This window comes from Varroa destructor, unplaced genomic scaffold (assembly GCF_002443255.2).
Source record: "Varroa destructor unplaced genomic scaffold, Vdes_3.0 BEIS01000004.1, whole genome shotgun sequence".
NCBI lineage: Eukaryota > Metazoa > Arthropoda > Arachnida > Mesostigmata > Varroidae > Varroa > Varroa destructor.
Window position 1 is genome coordinate 6761016 of NW_019211457.1, and position 23461 is coordinate 6784476.

The 23461-nt window shown below is 40.6% G+C and overlaps 1 protein-coding gene and 2 long non-coding RNA genes across 5 annotated transcripts in view; 1 reads left to right on the plus strand and 2 right to left on the minus strand.

Annotated features, from left to right (window-relative positions):
• LOC111249932 (uncharacterized) overlaps positions 1-23461 on the plus strand; it is a 390414-nt gene that overhangs the window by 131724 nt on the left and 235229 nt on the right. For all 3 annotated transcript variants that reach the window (XM_086987780.1, XM_086987779.1, XM_022804407.2), the window contains 2 exons: positions 11220-11344; positions 14022-14123. In XM_086987780.1, the coding sequence (XP_086843906.1) occupies positions 11220-11344; positions 14022-14123 (227 nt within the window). The remainder of the gene's footprint in view (positions 1-11219; positions 11345-14021; positions 14124-23461) is intronic.
• On the minus strand, positions 286-2513 carry LOC147755783 (uncharacterized). The gene is made up of 3 exons (XR_015326709.1): positions 2157-2513; positions 1479-1649; positions 286-493 (listed from the first exon to the last, which is right to left on the minus strand). It is a non-coding gene; the product is annotated as an uncharacterized LOC147755783 (long non-coding RNA).
• On the minus strand, positions 9833-14134 carry LOC111249941 (uncharacterized). Its single transcript, XR_002673132.2, has 3 exons — positions 13997-14134; positions 11367-11447; positions 9833-10089 (listed from the first exon to the last, which is right to left on the minus strand). It is a non-coding gene; the product is annotated as an uncharacterized LOC111249941 (long non-coding RNA).

Here is a 23461-nt window from a genome sequence, read left to right on the forward strand (position 1 = left end):
ATATATATATATATATACATACATACATATACTGACGATTCGGATGCTACAGAACTCATACAATTGAAGATATATATAAACCCGAATGAGGTGTCCCCGTGGTGATAGATAGTGTGAGTTAAACTGTTTAAGGGGCGTTCGTCATTGGGCCTCTGTATATGTGACTACAATTACTGGAAAGAGGAAGACTATATATAACATGGTAATAGATTAAAAGATTCTATATGAAACATTTTACACTCTGTTTGGTATTTTCACACGTTACAAGTTCCACATTATATATGCTAAAAAAAGTGATTGTAAACCGGTGTAGCAGTATCCTGTACGTTGACGTTGCAGTTTAACTGCGTCGTTCCTTCAACTCTCAGCTAAGAAAATAATTAGTAGATAGCTTCCATTTTGAAGTGGCAGTGGTGGTCCAAACGAAGCTGGTTACGCCTATTGTAGGTCCACAAATTACGATTTGTCAACAGCCTTTAACGTTGAATGAAGCCTGCATGTGGACAGAATTATTTCCAGTTATATCGTCCTTCTTTTGTTTTATACGTAACACAGAGTAAATTTGTTTTGCCTTGAAAACAATCTTTAAACAGTAAAATACAATGATGTTGGTTCAGCGTATGAGTTTTTTTTCAAATGTTTAAAACACATCATCGTAAAAGCTTCACGAGAATCTTCCTTGATTAATTATGCCCAATTGAGCTGTAACTACCGTTCTGACGACCAACAGGGGTAGCATGATTTTGACACCATTTCATAGATTATACAGGTCAGATATCGCCTGCCATTAGCAATACCACGCTGGATTGGTGGAGAAGGTAATTCATACGTCGTAGCTCGGGAAATAAAGTATAAACTAAGGAAACTACAGAAAAAAAAAAACAATGTCATTAAGAATAGTTCTAGGCCTGGAAGAATACCCACTAAACAATGGCTTAAAATTACGTTTCTCTTTTTACACGGCATTTCGCGCAGTGGCTGGAACGGAGTATCCTTGTTTCAGGCAAAAACATCGTAGGACCCTAATGAGTTTTGAGTTATATATAGGAGTTACATATAGTTTCTCTTATAGCTAGTGTTATGTTAAAAAGTTGCATTTGAATTCGAAAAAAGAACGTTTGAAAACGGTTTGGACCTTTAATTGAAGTCATTATTGAAAAGAATGGTTAGATACCTTCATCAGGGCCGTTCGGTTAGGGCTCACATGTAGGGGACACACACAAGGTCCCTTTCAATATTGATTAAAACGTAGTTTGCAAACAATCAATCAATAACAACTGTAACCCAATTAATCTTAAACAGCCTGTGTATCTAAATTTGTAACTTATTTTTCTGCGTGAAAGTGACGTTTAATGTAATCTCGCTAAATCCACCTCTTGTGATAAGAGCAACTCTTTCCTTACATAGTCAGAGGGATTGTCATGAACAAATGTGCAAGCAAAGAAGAGAACTTCGATGTTAGACACAAGCCTACTTACGAATCTAGGTTGTTGTGCTGTGAAGTCTTCCCGATGCATGCCTATGGAAAGCAAGTGGACGACCTTCCATACAGGAACAAACGGCTACCTTCGCTGATGTCAGCAATTAATCGGATATCGCATCCCTGGAGGAAACTAATGGACCCTATATGGGATCTGAGTTTTGCCCCACTGCCACAGATCAGCCAAATAATTCACGCTATTATAACATAATTATTTTGGTGCATTCCTTACCTTACTGTAAACCTCCTCCCCCTTCCTCTTCTACAAAAGTCGGTAAAACCTAATTTTAGATATTTTTATGGTTCTATTGTGTAAAGAAATTAGCTACAATCGATAAACAACCATGTTAAATATGACCATTTTCATTTGTCGAGAAGCTGCCCAAATTCAGGTTTTTTGTGTAAACTAAATCGCCCTCCCTGTTAAAATGCATCTTCGCTTAAATATTAAATAATATAAATAGATAATCCGCTAGGGGCTTTGCCCAGTTTAGCCCAATAGTGCGTCTATGTACCTGTTCCCGCTCGATCTGCTATAAAAGGCTTTGTGTAGCCAAGCAAAAAATACGTACATTCATTTAACAGAAGCATCATTCAAAGACTCGCACTTCCCTTCACGTTACGTAAGCATTGTTGCCCCACATATTTGAAGTTACTAAGCTGTCGAGTGTCTTACCGTTTTGACCGCTGGTGACGACAATTCCGTGTTTTCTGCTTCGGTTGAAGTATGTCCATATTTTAATGGACATCGAAGGGACGGTGAAGGACGGTTACCGTTACGCCAAGTTTGTTTGTTTACCATGAGGATGCATTTTCTTCGTGTGCTTATTATCGTGCTACGTGTAATTTATTTAAATGATCTGTTTCAAAAACAATTATAATAATATAACAAATCACGGCTTGCCAGTTGGCGCTATTCTTGCATGTATACATATTGCTATACTAACCGAACTAGTACAAAATAAGAGATAACTAACGTTAAAGCTTCATGCAGGACGTCTTCTTGCGTGTAATGTGTTCTGACCTGTTATTAACCTATGACAAAAAGTTCACTTTACCAGTTTCCCGTACGATCCCCTGTATTGTCCGCATAACCGGATAGTAGTGTGAACTGAAATGCAGTAACCATAAGTCGTAATCACTCAGCTCCTACGGTGATGGCCGTAGTGATGTTTGAACGGGACCGCACTGCCCGCCGCTACCCACGAAGCGCATCTCTGTATCTAACATCCGCAAAACACCATATCAACTCTAAATAATCCAACCCATTTGCCCGTTTTATCGCCCCTTGATCGAGTATATCCATTTCTGCTAGTAGAGCTGGCGGGCGTGAAGCGGGAGGGAGGGGTGACTATTAAATAAAAAGCAAGTCTATCGCTGAACCCAGTCTGTTACACTGTTTATAGACTTACTTTTTATCGCATTATCCCTGCTGTAATTCCATCTTGCATTGTTATCTTCTTTCCAGCTTCATCTGTAAAGCAGCGTTCGAATGGAAATTTTGCATAGAAAAGTGAGGATACCTTATCAGTAGTAACAGGTAATAAAAGGTTATTTCTATCAAATGATCCTACTTGTCGCGTGTGTACTGCTTAATGTAAACACACGCCAATCATTAGCCATTGTCCATAGGCACAACAATATAGAAACTCCCTCTCAGTCGGTCCTTTTCGTCTTGATAGGATTTATTGAGCCCTCGCCCTGCATGCTCCTTACCTCGACCTTTAAGGTAGAACAGGTTTAGCTCGTACATTTTCTTCACGGCCGACATTAGTTGCTGGTACTCGAGAGGCGGGTGAACCTAGGGAAGTCCGAAGCTGGCCGTTATATCGGCCTGTCCTTCTCGGTAGTAGTTGGGAGTTCAACCATTGGCCGCAGCTGCCAGCCGCTTTTACAAGGCTTACACTAACTACTGCTAGAGATTATGAATATGAACATTTATAACCCGACGATTATCGTGAAGACAACTTACATACTTAGCTTCGTTTGGTTCCATACTGACCTGATGTAAGGAAAGCAAAAAAACTAACCAAGTACGAGGAGCCTGTGGACAAAACCGCTTTCAATTGCCGTGAATATACATTTTTGGTACATCGAATGCTTTCATTCTGATCGTCATATGTCGGTGTAATATTGTAGTAAAGATATTTGCTGACTAAGTTATACGATAGAAAAATTACACGAACCGGTGAAAGTTGTTATGCAGAAGGACAGCATCTATGTTACCTGTTAAAGCCTGATTTGTTTCATTTTTGTGCTTGTATTTCATGCTTAAATGTTCGCTATGTTTATTTAATGGCGTGCCTTTCGGTGCTTGAACGCTCACTAAATGCACATCTTTCTCGACCCTGGCTGTACTTCTTTTGTTTTCATCAAAGACGTTTACGATATTGTTTAAGGTAATCTTAACCTTTATGATCAAGTAAAACTATTTCAAAAACACTTGAGAAACAATCGATTGCTACCTATGGTACACAGATATAAACGGGGCGAGCAGACAATTTGAGAAACATTTTTGGCAGTGTGTAAATTTTTATTGCATTATTTTTACCGCGTTTTCCTCCACTGTGATTCTACCAGATATTAAAAGCTGCAAGATTTTTTCTAGCTCTTTCCCCTGCATACGTTTCGTTATCTAGTCATCAGTTGTATGGCATATGTTATTAGTGGGGTTTGAGGTTGCGACCTCCGCTTTCAAGGAGAGGTCTGCAGTTGCGCGAATCACTTTGCCGATACAAATAACCAATAACAAATAAGCTGCCCCCCCATTGAAGGGGGGCAGCTTGTCTTTGGCGCAACGTTGTGTTATCAAAAACAAAAAAGCAGCTTGTCAATGTTAGTAATTAAGCCATTCTACCAGCTTGGCAAGCGTTCAGAACATCAAAAGGACTCCACGATCGATCAACGCAACTAAATATCGTAACCGATTTTCATTTTATGTATAAGCTTATGGGGGTCTGGTGGCATTGTTGGGTGAGTTATGCCTCTCGAATAACTTACGAAGACTGTGGTACTTACCGAGTTGAAACTTGGATCGAAATTGTAAGTTTATCGTTTCTACCTGCACAAGAAATCAGGAACGCTACTAATTAGCCTACTCAGCTAATGAGCAAATGATTATAGTTTTAACTTATAACGCAATATACAAAGAAGAAGTGGATGTTGGGAAAATACGTTCGCACCTTGAGGTACGAGTAGTAAGTTCATAATCCAGAAGATTGCTTTCTTACACTAAATCTCGTTTTAGGCGTCACAAAGTAACGTTTAGGTAACACGGTGAAGATCGCTCAATTTCACAAACATACCGTTGTAGTATATGAATAAAAGGTAAGATAGTATTAAGTAGTGGCTTTTAACGCTGCTTGAAAATGCTGGCTCTGGTTCCAAGTTACCGTAGCAAATACGTAGTGGAAAAGCTTGGCCGGTAAACGAACAACATCTTTTTAATAAGTGACATAGATCTTTTTTTTTTTTAAAAAAAAAGTAAACGATCTGGCTAGAAGTTCCTCAAATAAAACGGCTCGCTGACGACGGCGTAAAATAAAAGATACATATTCTACCATGTAATCTATGTTTACGTAATAGTGGTCCGTAAATAGCCTTCATTGTTTCGACGGCTGTTTGATATCAGTTACTATTGCGGTATGCATGCTATCTTATAAGTGGCATAGACATAGTAGCATGCGGTGGTCAGAAAGGCCGCAGTGGAAATCGTGAAATGTTCGTTTTCTTCACAGGGTAGGAATAGTTAAAGGTGATAAAAAAAAAATGTAGGATCTTGGAGCTAGAGGGTGAATAGTATAGAGCAGTGATAGCTATACTGTGGAAGGCATCACCCTAGTTTCTGCACGGAGACGCAAATATTTCTGCGGGTTGTTTCGAACAGATTACCAACAGTTTCCATTATAGGTGTATTCAAACGCAATTACATAGAAATGGTGTAAAATGTGGGCATCGATAATATTCTATATCGTGCGACTGAGGTCGTTGGCGCGCCATTATTGAATGATACTGCGCAAATATGTTATATATGCTTTGCCGGATCATAAACACATCTGGCGTATGGCTATGGTTGTTACCAAGAATATCGTATCAACAGCAACTGTCTGCCAAGGTTGTCATTGTTTCATTGCTGTCTTATTGACAACAATTGTCATGACAAAGTAGACTCACCTGAAATCTGCATTCATTTAGTAGCTCCGCACACTGTCCAACCAGCAAAAACAATCGAAGTTATGCACCGACTCTAATGCGTCGAATAGCGCGAAAATTTGAAACAACTCTGAAGAGTATATTCACAAGACAATGTTGACTGGGTGTATAAAGAAGTAAACAGGAGTTATGACGAGCTCTACGATACTCATACGCCAATACAGACAGTAATGCTCAGATGAAAATGAAACCACGTCCATCTGCCGAAGTAGATTTGTGTCTACGATCGCTAAGTGTCGTCGAAATTACAGAGCTATTTTTTTCCACTATATTGAACGCAGCTGCTTCAGGAGGAAATGGGTCTGCCGCTGGGGTTGTTAGCGATGATGAAGCAATGTGATAGCACGATATTTATGCCGTCGTAAGCGGAGCCGAAAAAGCAAAAAGGAGTCAGATGTAAATGCGACATCGTGGGGTGGAAGTAACGTTTATATAGGAAACGAATTTCTTTCGGATTCGTTTGAACAGCTGCTTGTGTTCTCTTTCATTCAAGGAAAACTGCTGAAGAATAGCAAAGAAAAAGAAAATGACAGTGTTGAGAGGTACGACATCATTCTAACCCCCCCCCCCCCCCCTCACCATTTGACACTACTGGCCCGGCGGAAACAAGCCGCGATGCGCGTTTAGAGGAGCAACCAGCCGACAAGCGCTCATGGCGCTCATAAGAGCACCCCGAAACGTCCTCGAACATTTGAGGAAGGAATGATTCTTTAAATAGAAGTAGTATAGGGATTCAATGGGTCGGCTTTACAGGGGGCAGGAGGTTTCAAAGTTTATCTTGGTTCGGATGGAGCTGCGAGTAGGTGAGACTGTTATGAGAGGGCAGGGTGCAAGGGGCGGAAACAAAGGAAACCCTTGCTTTCATTTTTCAAGACGAGTAAAGGCAAGAACCACATAATGCTAAAAGAAATGCGCGTTGACGAAGATAACGAAGTGTCTGATGGGCCTGCTTTGCTATTACTATCCTCGACTGCGTTGCGGAGCAGTGAAGTCGTGCCGGATGTGGCAAACACTCGATGCCGTAAGTGGAAGGAACACCGGTCAGGGAATGATAGAAAAAAAAGCAATATGCATCTCCGAAGATCAAGGGCAGCTGTATAAAAGTTGAAGAAGCATGGTATACTTCTAGGTGCGAACGGTGATCTGTGAACTAACTCTTGTTGACGGGAAATAGTCAAACGATGGGGCCAAGCGATCAGAAAAAACCTAATAAGCGACGTTTACGATTCGCAAAATCTGTTCTTATAGGTAAGAGAACATCCTTTTTCAAGCTCACTCTATCCAAACGTCTGCTTGTTTTGAGCATTTTAATAGTGGTAATAGCCACAAAGTTGCAATTTGCTGATTTCCGTTGACCAATTTACACCTGTAAGCAACTTATCTTTTAATTTAAGGATAGAAAGACAAGCTGAAACGGCAAAACAGAAAAAATAAAATGTATTGCACTGAATAATATAATCTATAAGCGAACAACAGTATGCTCATTTTACCTAGCTAAAAACGTTCCGTTGATGTTTTCTCTTACCTAATGAATTTCAAGCGCTTTGGCTGCATTTAAGGTTTTGCTGTGGCAGTGGATTTTCTCATGTAATTCTAACTCGACTTATAGCACAAAATACCAACGAATTATGTTTTTCATTGTCGATCATCAAATAACCAAGGCCGTATTTGTTAGATCGAACCATCAACTGTTCTCAACGGGCCTGACCCAGCACTAGCACAGAAAACTCCTTACCGTATTTTTCTATTTTTCTCCTTGTTTCAGTGGAGTATCCACTCGGCTTTTACCTACCAAAGCGTTAGTTTCAACTTCATCTAAGTTACTGACAGTCGTAGCATTAAAAAATCTGGCATGCTTAGAGCGCAACAAACCATTGACACTGATTTCTACACTAATGCCAGGCGATGGCGCCAGAACTATCCCATCCTTAAACCCTAAAACATTAGCTGTTCGGTGAAGCCCAATATTTCCCAAGACACAGTTGCAAAGATCTATGCGCATTACCTAACCTAACCTCACGTGACATCGCTAAGTACTCCTCAGGGAGGTCGCACAAAACGGCATATCTAAGATAGATCCCCTTTCCCCCTACCCCCTTCACATTCTGCCTCCCCCCAACCTCCGTACCTATCTTGCTACGGAAGTACCCCAACAAGGGGACCAGTTGCCATCTGCAATGCCTTGCCCATAATGTCTGTCAGAATCGACTAAGCTATTGCCGCTGCTTTTGCAGTCTCGCTTCTCTCTCCTTAATTTTGTTGGGACGTCTGTCCATTGCAAGAAGCAGGGCTGTTTCCAAGCCTCTGAATCTCTTTGCTAAGATGTCAGTTCTACGGCGGCTCTCTAAAAAGTCGTAACGAACGACAGGACACAAAGAAGGAAAATTTTTTCTCCGTAATGGAACAAAGGCGGATCGCGCTTTGAGCTAGGCCCGTGTTTAGTATGGTAGGTCTGCCACACAACTTATCTGAGTGCACAACGCTAAGCCCGGTCGAGTGTTGGATCTTGGAAGAGCCCTAGGACAGTACGGAAATAGGCGGAAGAAGCGTTAGTGCATCCTCGCTGGATTGTTCGCCCGTCATTTGTACGTCCTTGCCGCTTCAGAAGAGAACAGATAAGTCAGTGCAAGGTTGAAAATGTTGGAGCAGAGGCGCGGCCTCACCGGCGGAAATTACCAGCAGCGGCGTCTATTTCTAATAATAGCCCCATAGCAGTAGTTGACTCCAAACTCGATAGGTCCTTCTTATATGGAGGTTCCGGTTTAATGGCCTGGACAACTCAGCCAGAACCTCAGCCCTATACTCTATTACGACACAAATAGGATTGTCAGGCTTGATAAGTTTCCACATGTAAATAGTAGAATGTGCTTCCATAATCCGTTACTATATTGCCGCAAATAAAGTCAAAATTTGGCTTTATATATCGGTAAAGAAAATAGGATTCGTATCGGATGTAGGCAGGGTATGACTACGAGCATTAGCTATATATGTATATACATATATATATATATGAATTGTTGCAATAATGGGCGCTACTGAAAATGCGAATGATCAGCGTAATGAATACGGAAACTAGTTTGTCATACAGGATTATGCTTGAGATGGTACAGTGGTAAAATATTTTTAGTATAGACACACGGTCCATTTGGTGCTGAAAAGAGCACAAAAAAAGTCCAGAATAAACAATGTTTTTAATGCAGTGGCACTTTTTAACATTTTTTTTCCATTATAAGGGACAAACGCGCTATGCACTGCATAGGTTTGTCCTGTTGTATAGCTATACAGAAGCTTAAGCAGGACAATGTAACATGACTATTGATACACTTTTCTCTGTCAGTCCCTCGAATATTACTACGCTGCAGAGCTATTACATAAAAGAGTGTAATATATCGTCCCTTGGGGCACATACGAACTAAAACTATAACCAGTATTACTAAGCTTGACTACGCTGACCATTCTGGCTGCATCTGTGATTACTGTGCATAATGTGATGATATCATTGCACCTAATGTAAGACGTTCTAGTACATATGGGACTAATATGGTCGTTTATCAAAGCTCCGTTTTTTGTCCTTTTTGTGTCAATTTCTTTATCTTATCTTGTCCTTTCAAACCATTCAGTCGAGGATACATAGTCCTATCAAATCACCACCATTTTAAGCATATAGACCTCGACGCATCAGGCCATCTGATCTTGTACTATGATGTTATAATAATAATACTACGATCCTCGAGGTCTGTTTTAATAGTCGTAGTTATGTCGTAATCTTGCCGAATTGTTTCTTGTCAGCCAAATTTGTCAATATGCAATTCCCTTTATGGCCTGAAGCCCAGACAGACATTATTCCCTTTGGTCCTGTAAGTTTAGCATGCCTAGTTTCTTTAACCAATGTTCGCTACAATGCCCAGCTAAATGGCGTTCCTACAGTGTGCTCAAACGAGTGGATCACATAGTTACGCCAGGCAGACTAGCTACTACAAATCGGCCACCCATACAGCCATATCAATAGACCTAATAGTGGCACTAACCCTCCTAAACCTTTCCCAGCGGATCGTAATCCCCTTCGATTAGTGATAACAAGCACCAGCTATTATTCTCGCGCTTACATTTGGTTAGTCTCCAAAAGATAGCAATTTTCGCTTCTTGCCTGGCATTCTTTATTGTAGTTCCTCTGATTTCTTCATAAAATGTGATAGGCCACGAGTACTTCGGCTATCAGGCTAAGTAGGCTTCGTACCCTTTTAGTAGTGATTAGGACAGCCTATTCTGTCTACTTCAGCAACTGCAACTACAACCATTCATATAAAGACCTTTGGTGATCGTGGAGTGGTGTTAAATGAAGGCCCCAGTCCTTCCTAAAACGGCCATGCATAGCATCACAAGCGGCAAGGGGTGGCCTTGACATGGACGTATCGGCATTGATCAAGGAAGAGAAGGGTGAGATCAAGAATTAGAATCAGTAAATAAATGATAGAATAAAGGTCTATAAAAAAAAAACAAAAAAAAGCGGGTAAATCGTCACTGACAGCTCTGGTTCTGTTGGCATGCTCCGCTGCTGCTGTCGCAACTAAAACTATCTAACGTTTAGCAAAATGCGCAAGGACGCAGTGATTTGTGCATAGTGCTTAAAAAGACAATAAGAGAGAAATAAAGATATCGCTGTTCTATTTTGATTACTACTAAGCGATAATATGAACCTGTCTTCCGCTTGGTGCACAGGCAGTACGCCTGTGGAAAGTCGCTATGAAAATGCTTGTTTCATAGATGTGTAGTAAAGAACGTCAAGGCAGATCGGGAGCGAAGAAACTCATAGCGGCTTGCATTGACCTTGAAAAATGAAGGTTACGTGACGACCTAATGACAAAGAAAGGTCGCCACTACCGGATAATAAACTGCAGCAATTGCAATTTCAGATCTGGGTTATTTCGGTGGTTTCGGCTAGTGATCGGATTACGGATACTGAACCGTTAGAGCTGTCGTATCTCCAGTGCTTCCTCCTATTATACGTTTATCTAGTTTATTTAGCTGAATAAATATCTTCAGTGTTGACTCTAACGTACCTTATGCAGTGGAAGCAGTCGTTTTTAGCCTAGATAATATGACGCTCCGTCCTAATGAACATGCCTATGCAAAGTGGAATGAATGTACGCCAAAAATCTGGCAAGGTGTACAGGTGTACCATATCAGGATCTTTAAAAGTATGCGAGTTGTACATTTTAAATATACGCATATTTTTAAAGTATTTTTCCCGCCTTCCAATGCTGACGAACTAAGTAATCCATGGCAAGTGGTCCTTCACAGTTTTCTCACTGTAAACATTGTTATAAAACTATCCTACCAAAATATAAACCTAGTTCTCATCCTAGGTGGTTCTCTCCGCATCATTTTAACTACGTTTTGTATGCAGTAAGATCAATGACGAAATTCTGATACAAGAAACTGTTCAGCAGCTCGTTACATATCTTCTCATGAGTCTTCATTTACATCTTCCATTGCTATTCTTCGGTGCCACTATATTGATTTTCAGATCCAGACGCTGATGTACTATCATGCAAGCACACTATCGCGAAACCATGAACAAAAGACGCCGCTAGACCTCGCTGCGGAGTTTGGTCGTCTAAAAGCTGCGCAACTCCTCTTGGGCTCTAACAGGTAATTCAATAATAAAACTTACGTTAACACGCTAACTGGAAGACTGAACGACGATCAGTTACGACCAATCTTGCGCCCAGCCAGCAGAGGACACAACAAAGCACTAAATGAAAATAAATGACAGAGTAATCATTGCATTAGGTTATTCATTCACTTACAGGTACACGAGATACGTCTTTGATAGGCATACATGCTTGTGTATGTGTAGGGTAGGGCAAAACTAGGCCTGCAGTAAGTCAAGATGAGTCTAGATATAGATAAAAGTGGACTTCCTATACGAGAAGACAGTACTTTTCCAATCGATACGAATTTTGCTTCACATTTTAATTTGTTTCTCAAGCTTGTATTTTTCGAATTGTACATTTAAACCTTCTTATGGTTCATCCTGTATACGTTCATAATGTCGGGCACATGAAATACGCTTACTTTGAACACGTCATCTGTAGACGAGCTACCGTAGCTATTACTAAACCATAATAAGAAAAACACTATAATAAAACGCTTGTTTTACTAACAAACTTACAAATACAAAAGCACACTAATTTGTATGTGCCCCACGGATTCAGGATCGGGAACTTTTTGGTTCTGAATTCCTGGCGCTATCGTCTACTGTAACACTTCGCAGTCGTTTAGAATAGGCTGCATGTTTAAGAAATGGTATCTCTTTCACCGAAAAATGACAGAACAGTTGTCTTATACTTAGAATGACGAAAACTACTTTGCAAGCTTTTCAGCTAATTTCCCCTGAGCTTTATCCTAAGGGTCTCCGACCACAAATTTGGTTCTGGAAAATGTTGGATTTTATATATTTCATTTTGGAATATATATGAATATATCTCAGCCAAGCTCAACAGAACAAGCCAATCAAAAATTGCTAACGGAGATCAGTAACGTGAGCATTTAAAAAGTTGACGAAAAAAAAAGACTCAATTTTTAGACCTTTTCAGAGATAAACTTTTAAGTCAATTATATTTTTATATTTTACCTTCTCTGAGTAATTTAGTTCTATGAATTTTCTTAATGCCCACTGCAATGAATAAAAATTGATCGAATAACATTCGCAGACTAAGTATTCCCAAAGGTGGCTAGCGAGTAGAGAGGCATAGACAGAACTAGCTTTTTCGTGCAAAACAACCCAAATCGACTTTGGTCTGTGTTAGATTATAGACACTACGAACGCAAAATTTCGTGCCAGTTATTATTTCGAATTCAATAGTAATTCGAGCACAGAAATTAAATACATAGATAGATAAAATTTGGTTTTATTCCTCGAATAAGGTTGACTTTTACAAACGTAGCTGACGTAGACTCAAGTCACTGTAGATAGAAACTATTTATTTGAGTCGTCCATCCTTATTGTTGAGAACTATGGTAGCTATCATTGAATTTACCTATAATAAATAAATAAATAAGGACCAGTTTCTCACCGACGGACAAACCAAACTAATTAATTCGCGAGACAGTTAACTTAGACTGTTCCTAAAAATTGATAACGAGCTGAGACAAAGAATATTTTGGCAGCTTATTAATTTACAGCACGAAGATTCGTTTCGATGTCCCAAAAGCCTTCGTGTTGCTCATTTTCATCCGCCTTTGCTCTCCTACTAACCATTCTCACGAGGCACACTCCAAAGAAAACGTTTTTGTGATCACATTTTACGTGTGCCATTATATCAACGTCGGCGCCTATCACGCGTTTGAGTGGCAACCGTAAATTTATAACGAACACGCAAGCATTCTGTCATGGCCGAGGAACTTGCGCTCATAATCTGGGCCTGCATTGACGTCAGCCTTATATGCCACTAAATCCAAACTAAAAAAATTTTAAAAAAACCCAAAATTCGACAGCTTGGCTATGCGAAATAGTTTAGGACTTAACGGTTATCGATTAACGGTTCCCGACAAAATGCGGACGATCTATTTGAATCACAACTCTTTGCCAATGAAAAGCGTACCTATAGTAAAAATTAGTAGATCACATTGTCGAGTCCTTCGTGTCGCTAAGCGACAATATTTGTGACGTTATGCAGTATTTACTAACTCTTAAACTCTATCAAATTTTCTCTTTTCCTGTTTGTTGTATACATTGAAAATATCAATAATTTACGTTACTAACATACTCTTGTTACTGAGATTTAAGCTTTATTCAAAAATTACCCATCCGTCAATGAGACGTGGACCTTTAATCAATAATCTAATGATGATTAATTAGGACGCATTAACTTCAGGAGTCAATAACTCTCAGGAGTATTGCGTATATATCAGAAGTATATGTTTATCTTAAGTCACTTTCGCTCTTTAACGAATATTTCATAGCCCATTTTAAAACTGATCAAGATATGTTTGTTGGGCTCGCTTGCTGAAGAGCACCTTTTCAGATCCGGTGTTCGTTTGATCACGGCCTTCTTTAAGGCATGAAATGCCTTGCAATGCCAACTCACATCAGAGATAAATTGATACTCATATAGGGGAGCTTTGCTTTGAACACGTCTAGACAAATTCAGCTTTTTACTACAGTGAACAATACTCACATATATATATATATACTTATATGCATATATATTTTGTATCGTTAAACATTTAAATAACTATGACTATTAGTTTTATTACTGGTCAGCTGTTTTTTTTGCAAACTGAACTAAGTTAACTTACGAAGTGCTGTGTACTCCTTTAACAGATGCCGCCAACTTCTGCAGGACTCAAATCAAGACATAGCTGATAACAGCAGGACGACAGCCTTACATCTGGCCGCACGGAATGGACACGTTGAGCTCGTTAGGTATGCATAGCCTCTTCTTGAACAACCTGTATTTAACAGTAATGCTTTGCCCACAAGTAAACTTGCTGTCCGCCTACTAAACACGCACTGCATCCGCATATTTTTGATTAGACCTTAAGTGGTTGTGTGACTCAGTAAATTCGTTTTTGCCTCAGTAAAAACAAACGAATTCTCATTCGAATTCTCACGAAAGCCATGCTCGAGTTATATGCAGGTACATTTGTACTGCACCTTAACCAGTCCTGCCCGATGTCCCTACAATAGTGCTTCCTTACGCCTTTTCATTACCAAAACAGGGCAGTATTACGATGCAACTGCCGCCTCGCGAAGACGCGATTGCTTTATGCCAACATATATAAATATAGTAAATACCTGCAGGATCACAGATACCATGACGTGAAGCTGGTACTCGGACAAATTGTTCTTTACCAAGTTGCACATTTTGTACCGGTCCTTACAATCGGCTAAAAAATCTTGGACATGGACGGATTCACATTCTTCTCTGCGCACGGAAACAGTGTCGTTCGTTTTAAGGGTGGCATAAACGATGGCTGTGTCTATTTTTGCATAGATGACCTCCCTACACATTTGCTGGTTATTCACTTTATAGTTTTTATAGGAAAACGCAAGTAAGCAAAAAACAGAGCGGAAACCTGAATATGGCCCTGTTATTACCAAGGGCGAGGAATCTTTTCATGTTTGTCTATTTCAGCCTTGGTCGACACGGCACAATGCTTTGCTAATGTTTTATAGTTGTTTTCTATTTTATGTGCCCGTAGTCTTACCTTTTTATGGGAAAAGTCTTCTTGGCTGTTCGTAGCTGGACCATAACTTTTTTGCCCTGTGTTCAGGAGATCCTTTTTTTTTTACACGATATCGAACGCTTTGTTTTGTAGCGAAAATCAAAAGAATGAGCGCAGCTTTTTTCGTAAACCCAGTAGAAGGCCGACGATTACTTTTGTCTATACTTTTCTTGGAATAGTCAGATTTGCTTAGCTACTGCAGCCCTAATGGGTGCGAAGTGAAAGATAACAAAGACAAGAAGCGGTGGTATTTTAACATCGCTGCCTTTATTGAATCTCCGTCTTTTTGTATATCTGCTGTGGTAAACCTAACGTGGGGATTATATTGCAAGTAAACAAACAGTTTTGTAGAAATACAGTACTAGTAAACAAATTCTCAACCCTATTTCTGCTTAATGGCCATTATCACCCTAAAGGTTTTACCACGATCGGGGCAAACTGTGAAGCACAGCGCACGGTCTGTTGGATACCGTAAATAATGCAAAATTAAGTTAAATAGACCGGGAAGGTACTATAATATTATTGCATTATCTTTTGTATCGATTGATAAATTCATGGGACCGTTGTTGCGATTAGGCTTGTACACGTGTACACGACGTAATCGGATTTAAGGTTCGCGTCATTGACAAGCAAATATATTTGCTATTCAATGTATTCGAATACATTGCCTCTCGTCTGACTGCATTTATCAGACCCTGAACCGCACACAGATTAAGCTACTAATCCTGCGTTTCTACACGCTTAGAACCATTAGTACAGCTTCCTACACAAGATAGCTTTAGGTGTTCCCGTTGAGCCTGGTACACTTTGGTGAAAATCCCAAAGTATAAACATTTTATAGCCAAAGAAGTGTTATCATACTACGTAGGTCTGTCCAACTGTACGTGCTGTTATTTCAACACCTGCTCGTCCTGGAAAACTCACTTCAGTCTGAGTGCTCGCTGGGTCAGCGCTGTGTTGGTTCTCTACATCGACTCTGCACGTCGAGATAACGTCGTAGCCTATAAGTAATGTCACACCTCCATGCGAATGAGTCGACTAATTCACAAAGAAGTAGACCAAGGAAGGATTTTTGGAGTATCATTGGAAATAGCCTGGTTTGGCCCAACAGAGGTCATGTCGTCCTTGGTTGCCAGCGGCGGTGCCACCGATCCGAAGGCCTGTTTGTTCTTGTAAGCACAACAGGCTAGCTCTCCAAGCATTGCTTCCAGTCTTAGCTTCACCTATTTCTCTGTTTCCGTTTCCCTTAGCCTACCTACAGCTGCTCCATGTCAGCGTCGTCTGAACTGGAACCCATGTGCCAACGGAACGCTGATATCCAAGGAATACGAGTCTCGTTTACTTCTCTACCTTCCGCTTCGTCGATCCTGCCAAAGAAATAGTCCCGAAAGGACCAAACCCCTGCCTGACATGGTCTTGCTTGGTTTAAACTCGAATGAGTGAATAGTACCGCCGACTGCCTTCTATTCATTTACGTTCTATTTGAGCGCATTTTTTGTGCGAGTGTTTTGTACGCAGGTATAGGGGGCAATGGGTAAATTTGGTAAAATTGGGTAAATGGGACAAGGGATTGTGACAACCATCGGGAGGCCATTGATTCAATGGAAACGTTAAGTATGTATTTCGGATACTTTGTACGAAAATAAAACGATCCCTTGAAGAAAGAGTTCCATTATGCGTTAACGCATATTTTGTTAAGGCACCGCTTCACCATCGGCTTATCAGCATTGACACTACCATGGAACTACAATTACAGAATCATTACTAAACTCTTTCTGTTCATTTCTGCTTGTAATCGTAATAACTACAATCACCATAAACTGATAAAACTTACTCACCTGCCGACTGACCGTTGGACCCATTGAAATGAAAATTTTAAGTTAAAAATCAACAAGACCTTTACATACATATATAACTGTCTAATACTATTTTCGCTGCTGCTGTTACTGCCACCAGTTTTATTCATTCCATGCGCTCTATAAAGACGAAGAAGCTTTTACTCTTACTTCTAATCCTATTTTAACTATCACACACGACCCCGGTCTCAACTTTTTCCGCTCACTGAATTAGATACAATAGAACAGTCTACTGGTAACCGAGTGTAGGAAACGCAAAATATGGTTTCAATAATAATGACTAGCTAGAGCAAGTTTTTCAGCGATGCCCACCAACTACTAGCTTGCGCCGCCGTCCCAAGTTTTCACGAGCTTTCTGAGGAGACGAACGAAGGACGACTGGCGAAGGGGATTTTCCAGAGCAGAAAAAGTTTAATCTCTTTTTTCGTTTCCTTGCAAGTTTTCTTTCGGCGAAGGGGCAAAAACTCACAGAGTAAAAAGCTTCAACGCTGCCGCATTTTCGACTCCCACGATTTTTAAATTGAGGCAGCTCGTAGTCACCGCAGAGACAGGACCGTATCCTGTTGAGCAGCAGGTCCTGTCGACATGCTTGACGCCCATAACGAAGCTCACGAACGACGATACAACGACCTGAAGTAGCAGCAGAATAACGTTGGCGTGGAATATATTTCTCCGTTTTTTCCCAACGCCATCTTTGTCGTCGTTTTCTTCTTTTCGTTTTCTTCTTTGGACCATTTTCCCGTCTATTTCCCATCTTCATTGTCGTCGGCAAAGCGCAGACTGTATCGACTATGAGGCAGAGAAAAGAAAACCTATACGAGTTCATTGCTTCCGATACCCCACAGAATCTCTCGAAGCCCTCCGGAACTTGCCAGGAGTTCCTAAACAACCTCGCGGCCTCCCGGTGCAACCCGTGTAAGAAATCCGAATTGTTCTTCTATTTTGGGCTGATCGTAGAATCGTCTGGCTGAGAACTCAATCCAGTCGTTTTCATGCGTTTACGCCGACGGCGTTCCGACATGGGCAAAATCGTCGTCGTCGTTTCACTGTTTGCGATCTAGAGGCATGTATGAATTTGCATCGATTTCATCGCGTTGTGCAGTGTCATATTCCTTTCCTCTATTACAGAAGCCGAATGGATAAAAAGGGCGTCACCGGCTAAGTTAAGCCAAAGTAAGGAAGTTCGAAAGGAAACAATCGTAGGTAAAGACAAGTAAAGGAAAGAACCAAGCGTTTCTAAAAAGCGAATAGGACAATGTAGTATTCGTATGATAAATATTTAGTCGCCAAAATCACTGAGGAAGACTTTATAAAGGATGGCACATCTTTTTGTCGCTGCTCAATTAAAGGTGACGATCATTTTTACGTAGGCGTTTCTTTATTTCTCTGGTAAATACTATACTTTGGTCTTAGCTAAAAGGCCAAGAGATGAGACGTATGCGATATGGAAAAATCTTTGTCAGTGATAAACTTTGTAGGTTTATTATATATATTTAGTTTTATTCGACTATCTTAGTTATCTTGAGGAAGTTTTATATTCAATTTTCAAAGTGTTGATATACCACACTTGTGAGCATATATTGATCTATCCGCATTGTTCACCATATATCTATTCCATATTAGCTGTCCCGTTACATAGCAGATCAACAATTGGCATCAATGTTGATTCTTCACCTATCTTCGATAAAGCCGAACTTTTCAGACAAAGCCATCTTGTGGGCCGAAGGACGATTACTTTTAAATTATATTTGCGCAGTGTTTCTGCAATACCATTCCTCTAGAGAATGCCACTACACCTATCTATATACACCAGATAGGGCACCTTCGATTTATTTTATGTAGGCTTTTATACTGTCTAAATAATCGAATATTTCTTCATTAAGTTGATTTAGCAACGAACACAATAGCTGGTAATCTAATTGAGCAAGGACTGGAAAAAGGACAACACAGAAAGTCTCGGAGAGGAACCGGTATTTTGTCGGAAGGGCACAAAATGTAGGCAAAACAAACCCTTGCACGACCAACAGCCGTTCCCGATTTGCGTAATGATTATTTGACCTTTTAAGTAAGAATTGTCTTCAATTCATTTTGCTATTCACAATGCGATATATATATATACATAGCGATCATTTCGTTACTCGGAAGTATTAAAGGTTCTCAACTAGCAACCGACTCTTAGTCTGAACTCATATATAATTGAATCCCCCCGGATTTGGACCGTGAGCTACTACGAGAGGGTTATCCACGAAAAAGGTCACATTAGGTTGCTCGTGACTAACCTGCATCAGACCATACTATTTTCCTCCCATAAAGTTTAGAGCATTATTTTTTTCATGAGGAGAGCCCGCATCTCGGAGCTGCTTCGAATGTTCGTGACAAATTGAAGAGTTTTCTTTACAAAATAACTTCCCTGTAATGTCGGCGACAGCAATATAGAAAAGCCGATCTAGTTTATATTTCGAAAGTTAGTGCTTACGAGTGAGGCCCTTAATTTGACAACGGTTAGGCAAAACTGGCGTACCGATGAATCCGACGGGTGACGCATGATCTACTGGAAACGCTTTTGGCCTTATTTAAAGAAGGTTATGGGTTTCCATTTACAAGCGTCGTTGCCACCGTCGTTAAAATTCTTGCTAGTCGTTCAGGATCATAGGCTCTAGAGCTCAAAGGCTGTTTTAAGAGCTGCTTTAATAATGCCTTTGAACTGTGGATCAAGGAGGAAGTTGATCAAGGAGGACCCGTATACATAGCGTATCTAATCGGTAGTGAAAGTCAGCTGTGAGTTTTACGTCTTTAGTGCAGCTTTAGTTAAGCATCGATCTGGATGGCTAATTTTCGTCAGCGTGAAATGAATTGTGTGCTAATTTTCATCCAGTTTTTATCCTCCAGGTTCCATCTTGTAAGTAAATACCGTTAAGTTCAGCGGGCAACGTAGGTGAACGCGTTATCATTACACCATACGATTTTTTCCCTAGAAATAAAGAACCGTGTTGTTCTCCGTCAAATGTTCTCATTCTAATGTTTTAACTTAGTCTGAGCGTCGACCACCTAGTTTAATGCAGTTTCTACGACTTTGCTCAGACTCAAACAAACGGATACCCTTGGCTTTATTATGAATATGTATTGACAAAGTGCCTTTTCTTCTAGTTCTTCAGAAGTGAACGAAATTAAATAGAAGAAAATTAGAATACTTAAATTCCATCAAGTGACTAACACATACATGCAACCTCTATTTACCATTGATTAAATAATCATTTTTTTTAAATATAGATATTAAGTAATATCTAGTTTTGTGCGCCATCTAGTGTTACGAACGCAACCTGCATATCCCTCGGCAGCATATCGTCCACCGACCTAGTACGCTGCTTGCACAAAAACACATTCAATTGTTTGCACGGTACTAGTTTTTGACTTATGTGGAACCCAAGGACACTATAAACCCTGCATTAAGCGACCCATAACTACACACAATGTAAAACCTACTTCAAGCGCTGTTAATATTCAGCCGCCGCCGCCACCGCCGCCGCCGCCGTCGTCGTCATATATCATACACGAGAGAATCCTCTATACACATAATTTACGTTATATCAAAAGCAGTTCTAGTATCTCATAAGTAGTATTAGAGTAAATGGTTACTTCCGCATGCCGCTGGTCTTGTCTCGGACTTGTCCTATTTGGAAGTCATCAATAGATCTTATATATATAAATCTTGTTAGTATTTGAGTATCCCCTATGCACACATATGTATGCGGATCGTGTCTATCATAAAACGGCAAAGACACTCTGGCGCGGCGTTCAAGTATCAAAAGCTTTCTTGACACAGGCTTTTTCGCCTGCCTCCGAAGGCTTTTGCATAACAATATGACAGCGTTAGAAGAGCAATCATTGCAGATGCAGATTACGATAGCTCGCTGCAACAAGAGCAATGTTATGCTGGTACCAAGGAAGTTGTACCTTATGCTCCGTAACAGCAATAGCTGATCGTCTTTCATATACCGCAAATATATGGCCTGTACTTTGTGGCTTGTTTCATACTGCACATCGGGTTTCGCCGAATCGACCTTTTCGGAGCCGTATAATACCGCGAAACTCTTTTCGCTTAGGACCAAACGATACCCCAGCCTGGTCCGTCTACTGTGGTAACCGCTGTATTAGGTCTAAGATATTAGTTTGTATTCAAGGCAAAAAAAGAGGCACACATATACATATATATTCAGAGTTCCCTATAAACGTGGACACACACATGGACGGCGGGTTATTATCGAAAATAATGTTGCATTGCACATTCTAATACTTAGTGATAGAGCATTCTGTGTACGATTACATATCTCGAGGGTCTTTGTTTCACCGCTCTGGCATCGGTTCATTTTACACACATTGGTTCACTGCGTACTTTCCCTTTCTGGGGCAACCACAGGGACGTCTGTGTCTTAATCAAATGCCAGTTGAAAGCATATAAAAACTGCCCGCTTGTTCTTCGCTATAGCCTTTTTACCCAGTCGGAACTGAAACGAGAACGTAATATGCGAAATGTAAGCACAGCTGAACTTCTTGTCTTCCCGTTTTGGAATGGTCCATCACAATCAACATAGCGTAGCCCATTTTGATAATATCATATTCATAGGTTATACTCGTAGAGCTGAAACCTAAATAGGGAAAGCATTGCTTCCAACTGGTAACATCCTTTTAGTCGTTACTAGCCTTCGCCGCTACCATCTATGTCATTCGGGGCCGCCATATTGGCCGCCGCAATCGTGATAGTTAATGTGTGTTAATTATTCCTTATCCTTGATTCTGTCGCATCATGGACCCTTCACTCCGATCTAACTTTATACAACGTCTCAGATCCTCCTGTTCTCGTCGAATTTCTCATTTCGGTTATTCGTCTCCGTAACGCTACTGTGAATCGCTTCTAAACCACCTGAGGGGTGTTTCTTGGGTCAGGCAGCTGTCCCACGTAATGTGGTAAACCTAGGCCAGCGACCTAGAAAAAACCGGTTACTTCATTCCACCTTCCTGTTGCCAAAGCGGATAAAGACATCTGCAGAAAGTAAGTCATCTGACGGACAGATTTGTGTAACGGAATCCATCAACGGAAGAGACTCACAAGTCAAGGGGCAATGTACAAAGCCTTTGAGGGGCAGAAATTGTTTAAAACTTAGTTTTACCCTCCCTCTTTCTCTCTTGCGATGCTCCAGGATCCATTCTACTAGAATAAGCTACTACACTTCTGAGGAAAGAAACCTGTCGAGAATTTCGTGTGTCTGACCCGCCCAAAACACTGACGGAAGTTTTCGATTCTCGTTTTTGCCATTGGGCAGTTAGAGTTTACGCAGCCGCCGAGAGAATAGCCGAAGAAACAAGTCGCATCTACTTAACTTTTAGTCAAAGAAAGTGAAAGGCCGATTCGATAGTATCTGAAGCGTGCAGGAATCGGTAGAGGTGAACTGGAAAGGGAGAATGCCAGAAACCAATCCGAGCGTTGCGGCACTAAAATATCAAAAATAATAAGCAGCTTTACAGCTGTGAAGCCGTCCGGAACACGTCGGAGCCGCAAGGCGCGACGGTCCTTCGAAGCACTCCGAAGCTTAAAGGCATACGAAAGCGGAAGAGGAACGCAAGTATGGCAAGCGCATACGGCCTTTGTGATCACTGAGCCGGTCGCAACATTAACGACGTGTGGCGCGTGCAATGACGCGACTGGCCTTTGTCGCCTACAGTGTTCGAAAACGCAAAGCGGCCGATTAAGCTTGACCTTTGTTTTGGGTCTCAAGAAATGGTAATATTTTATGACAGGCGTGTGTGAAGGCGACACTGAATCAACTATGATAACTATGGATGTAATTAATTGGTAGACTTATTTTTTCCTGGCGTACATTTCTATAAAGGACATTGAGGATAGCTGTAAAATGACGTTACGCCTTAGGTTCGCTGGGATTTACAAGATACGTCAATACATGTACTATTTTAGATACAGGAGGATAACAAGAGTCTCCCCAAAACAGATACATTTTAATTTGTTCCAATAATTTATGCGACTAGACATATTATCGGGTTTGATAAAACAGAAATAGGCCCTACCTATCGATCAACCTAGCCGGTTGACAAGCTTTGACGTATTCAGTTGTTGCCTTAAAAACACCGCGCTTCGCAACAGCATTGTGGTATTTATTCAGCTTTGGGTGGACATGCGTTAGCTTTAAAAGCAAATATAACCGGACAGCTATTAAAAAATAGGAACGATCCAGCGGATTCTAATAAGCAATCTTTGTCTAAGCTTCATTATTTTTGATTGCCAATCTACTATTAACTGGTTGTGATTCCACATCTGTGACTTCTTATACCTGTAGGTGCTTTAGGTACTTACAACAGTCTCCCAGTGAGGGCTGACCAGATTTGTTGGTTCATGCCGTGTGCATATCTAATAAACTTGAGACAAACACTCCATGGTAACGAAGCCAGTTAACTTTGAATGCTAGGACTAGAAGTTATACGATATTTCTGAGATCAGATCAGACATTGTGCGTATGATGTTCTGGTAAATTAATGCGAAGGATGCACAAAGTTACGATGACTCTATTGTAATGATCGGAAGATAGAAAAGAATACTGCATATTTTTCTTATGTTTTTGCATTGCTCCTGAGGCCGTGTTTAATCGCTGCGGGCACTTCGGCGAGG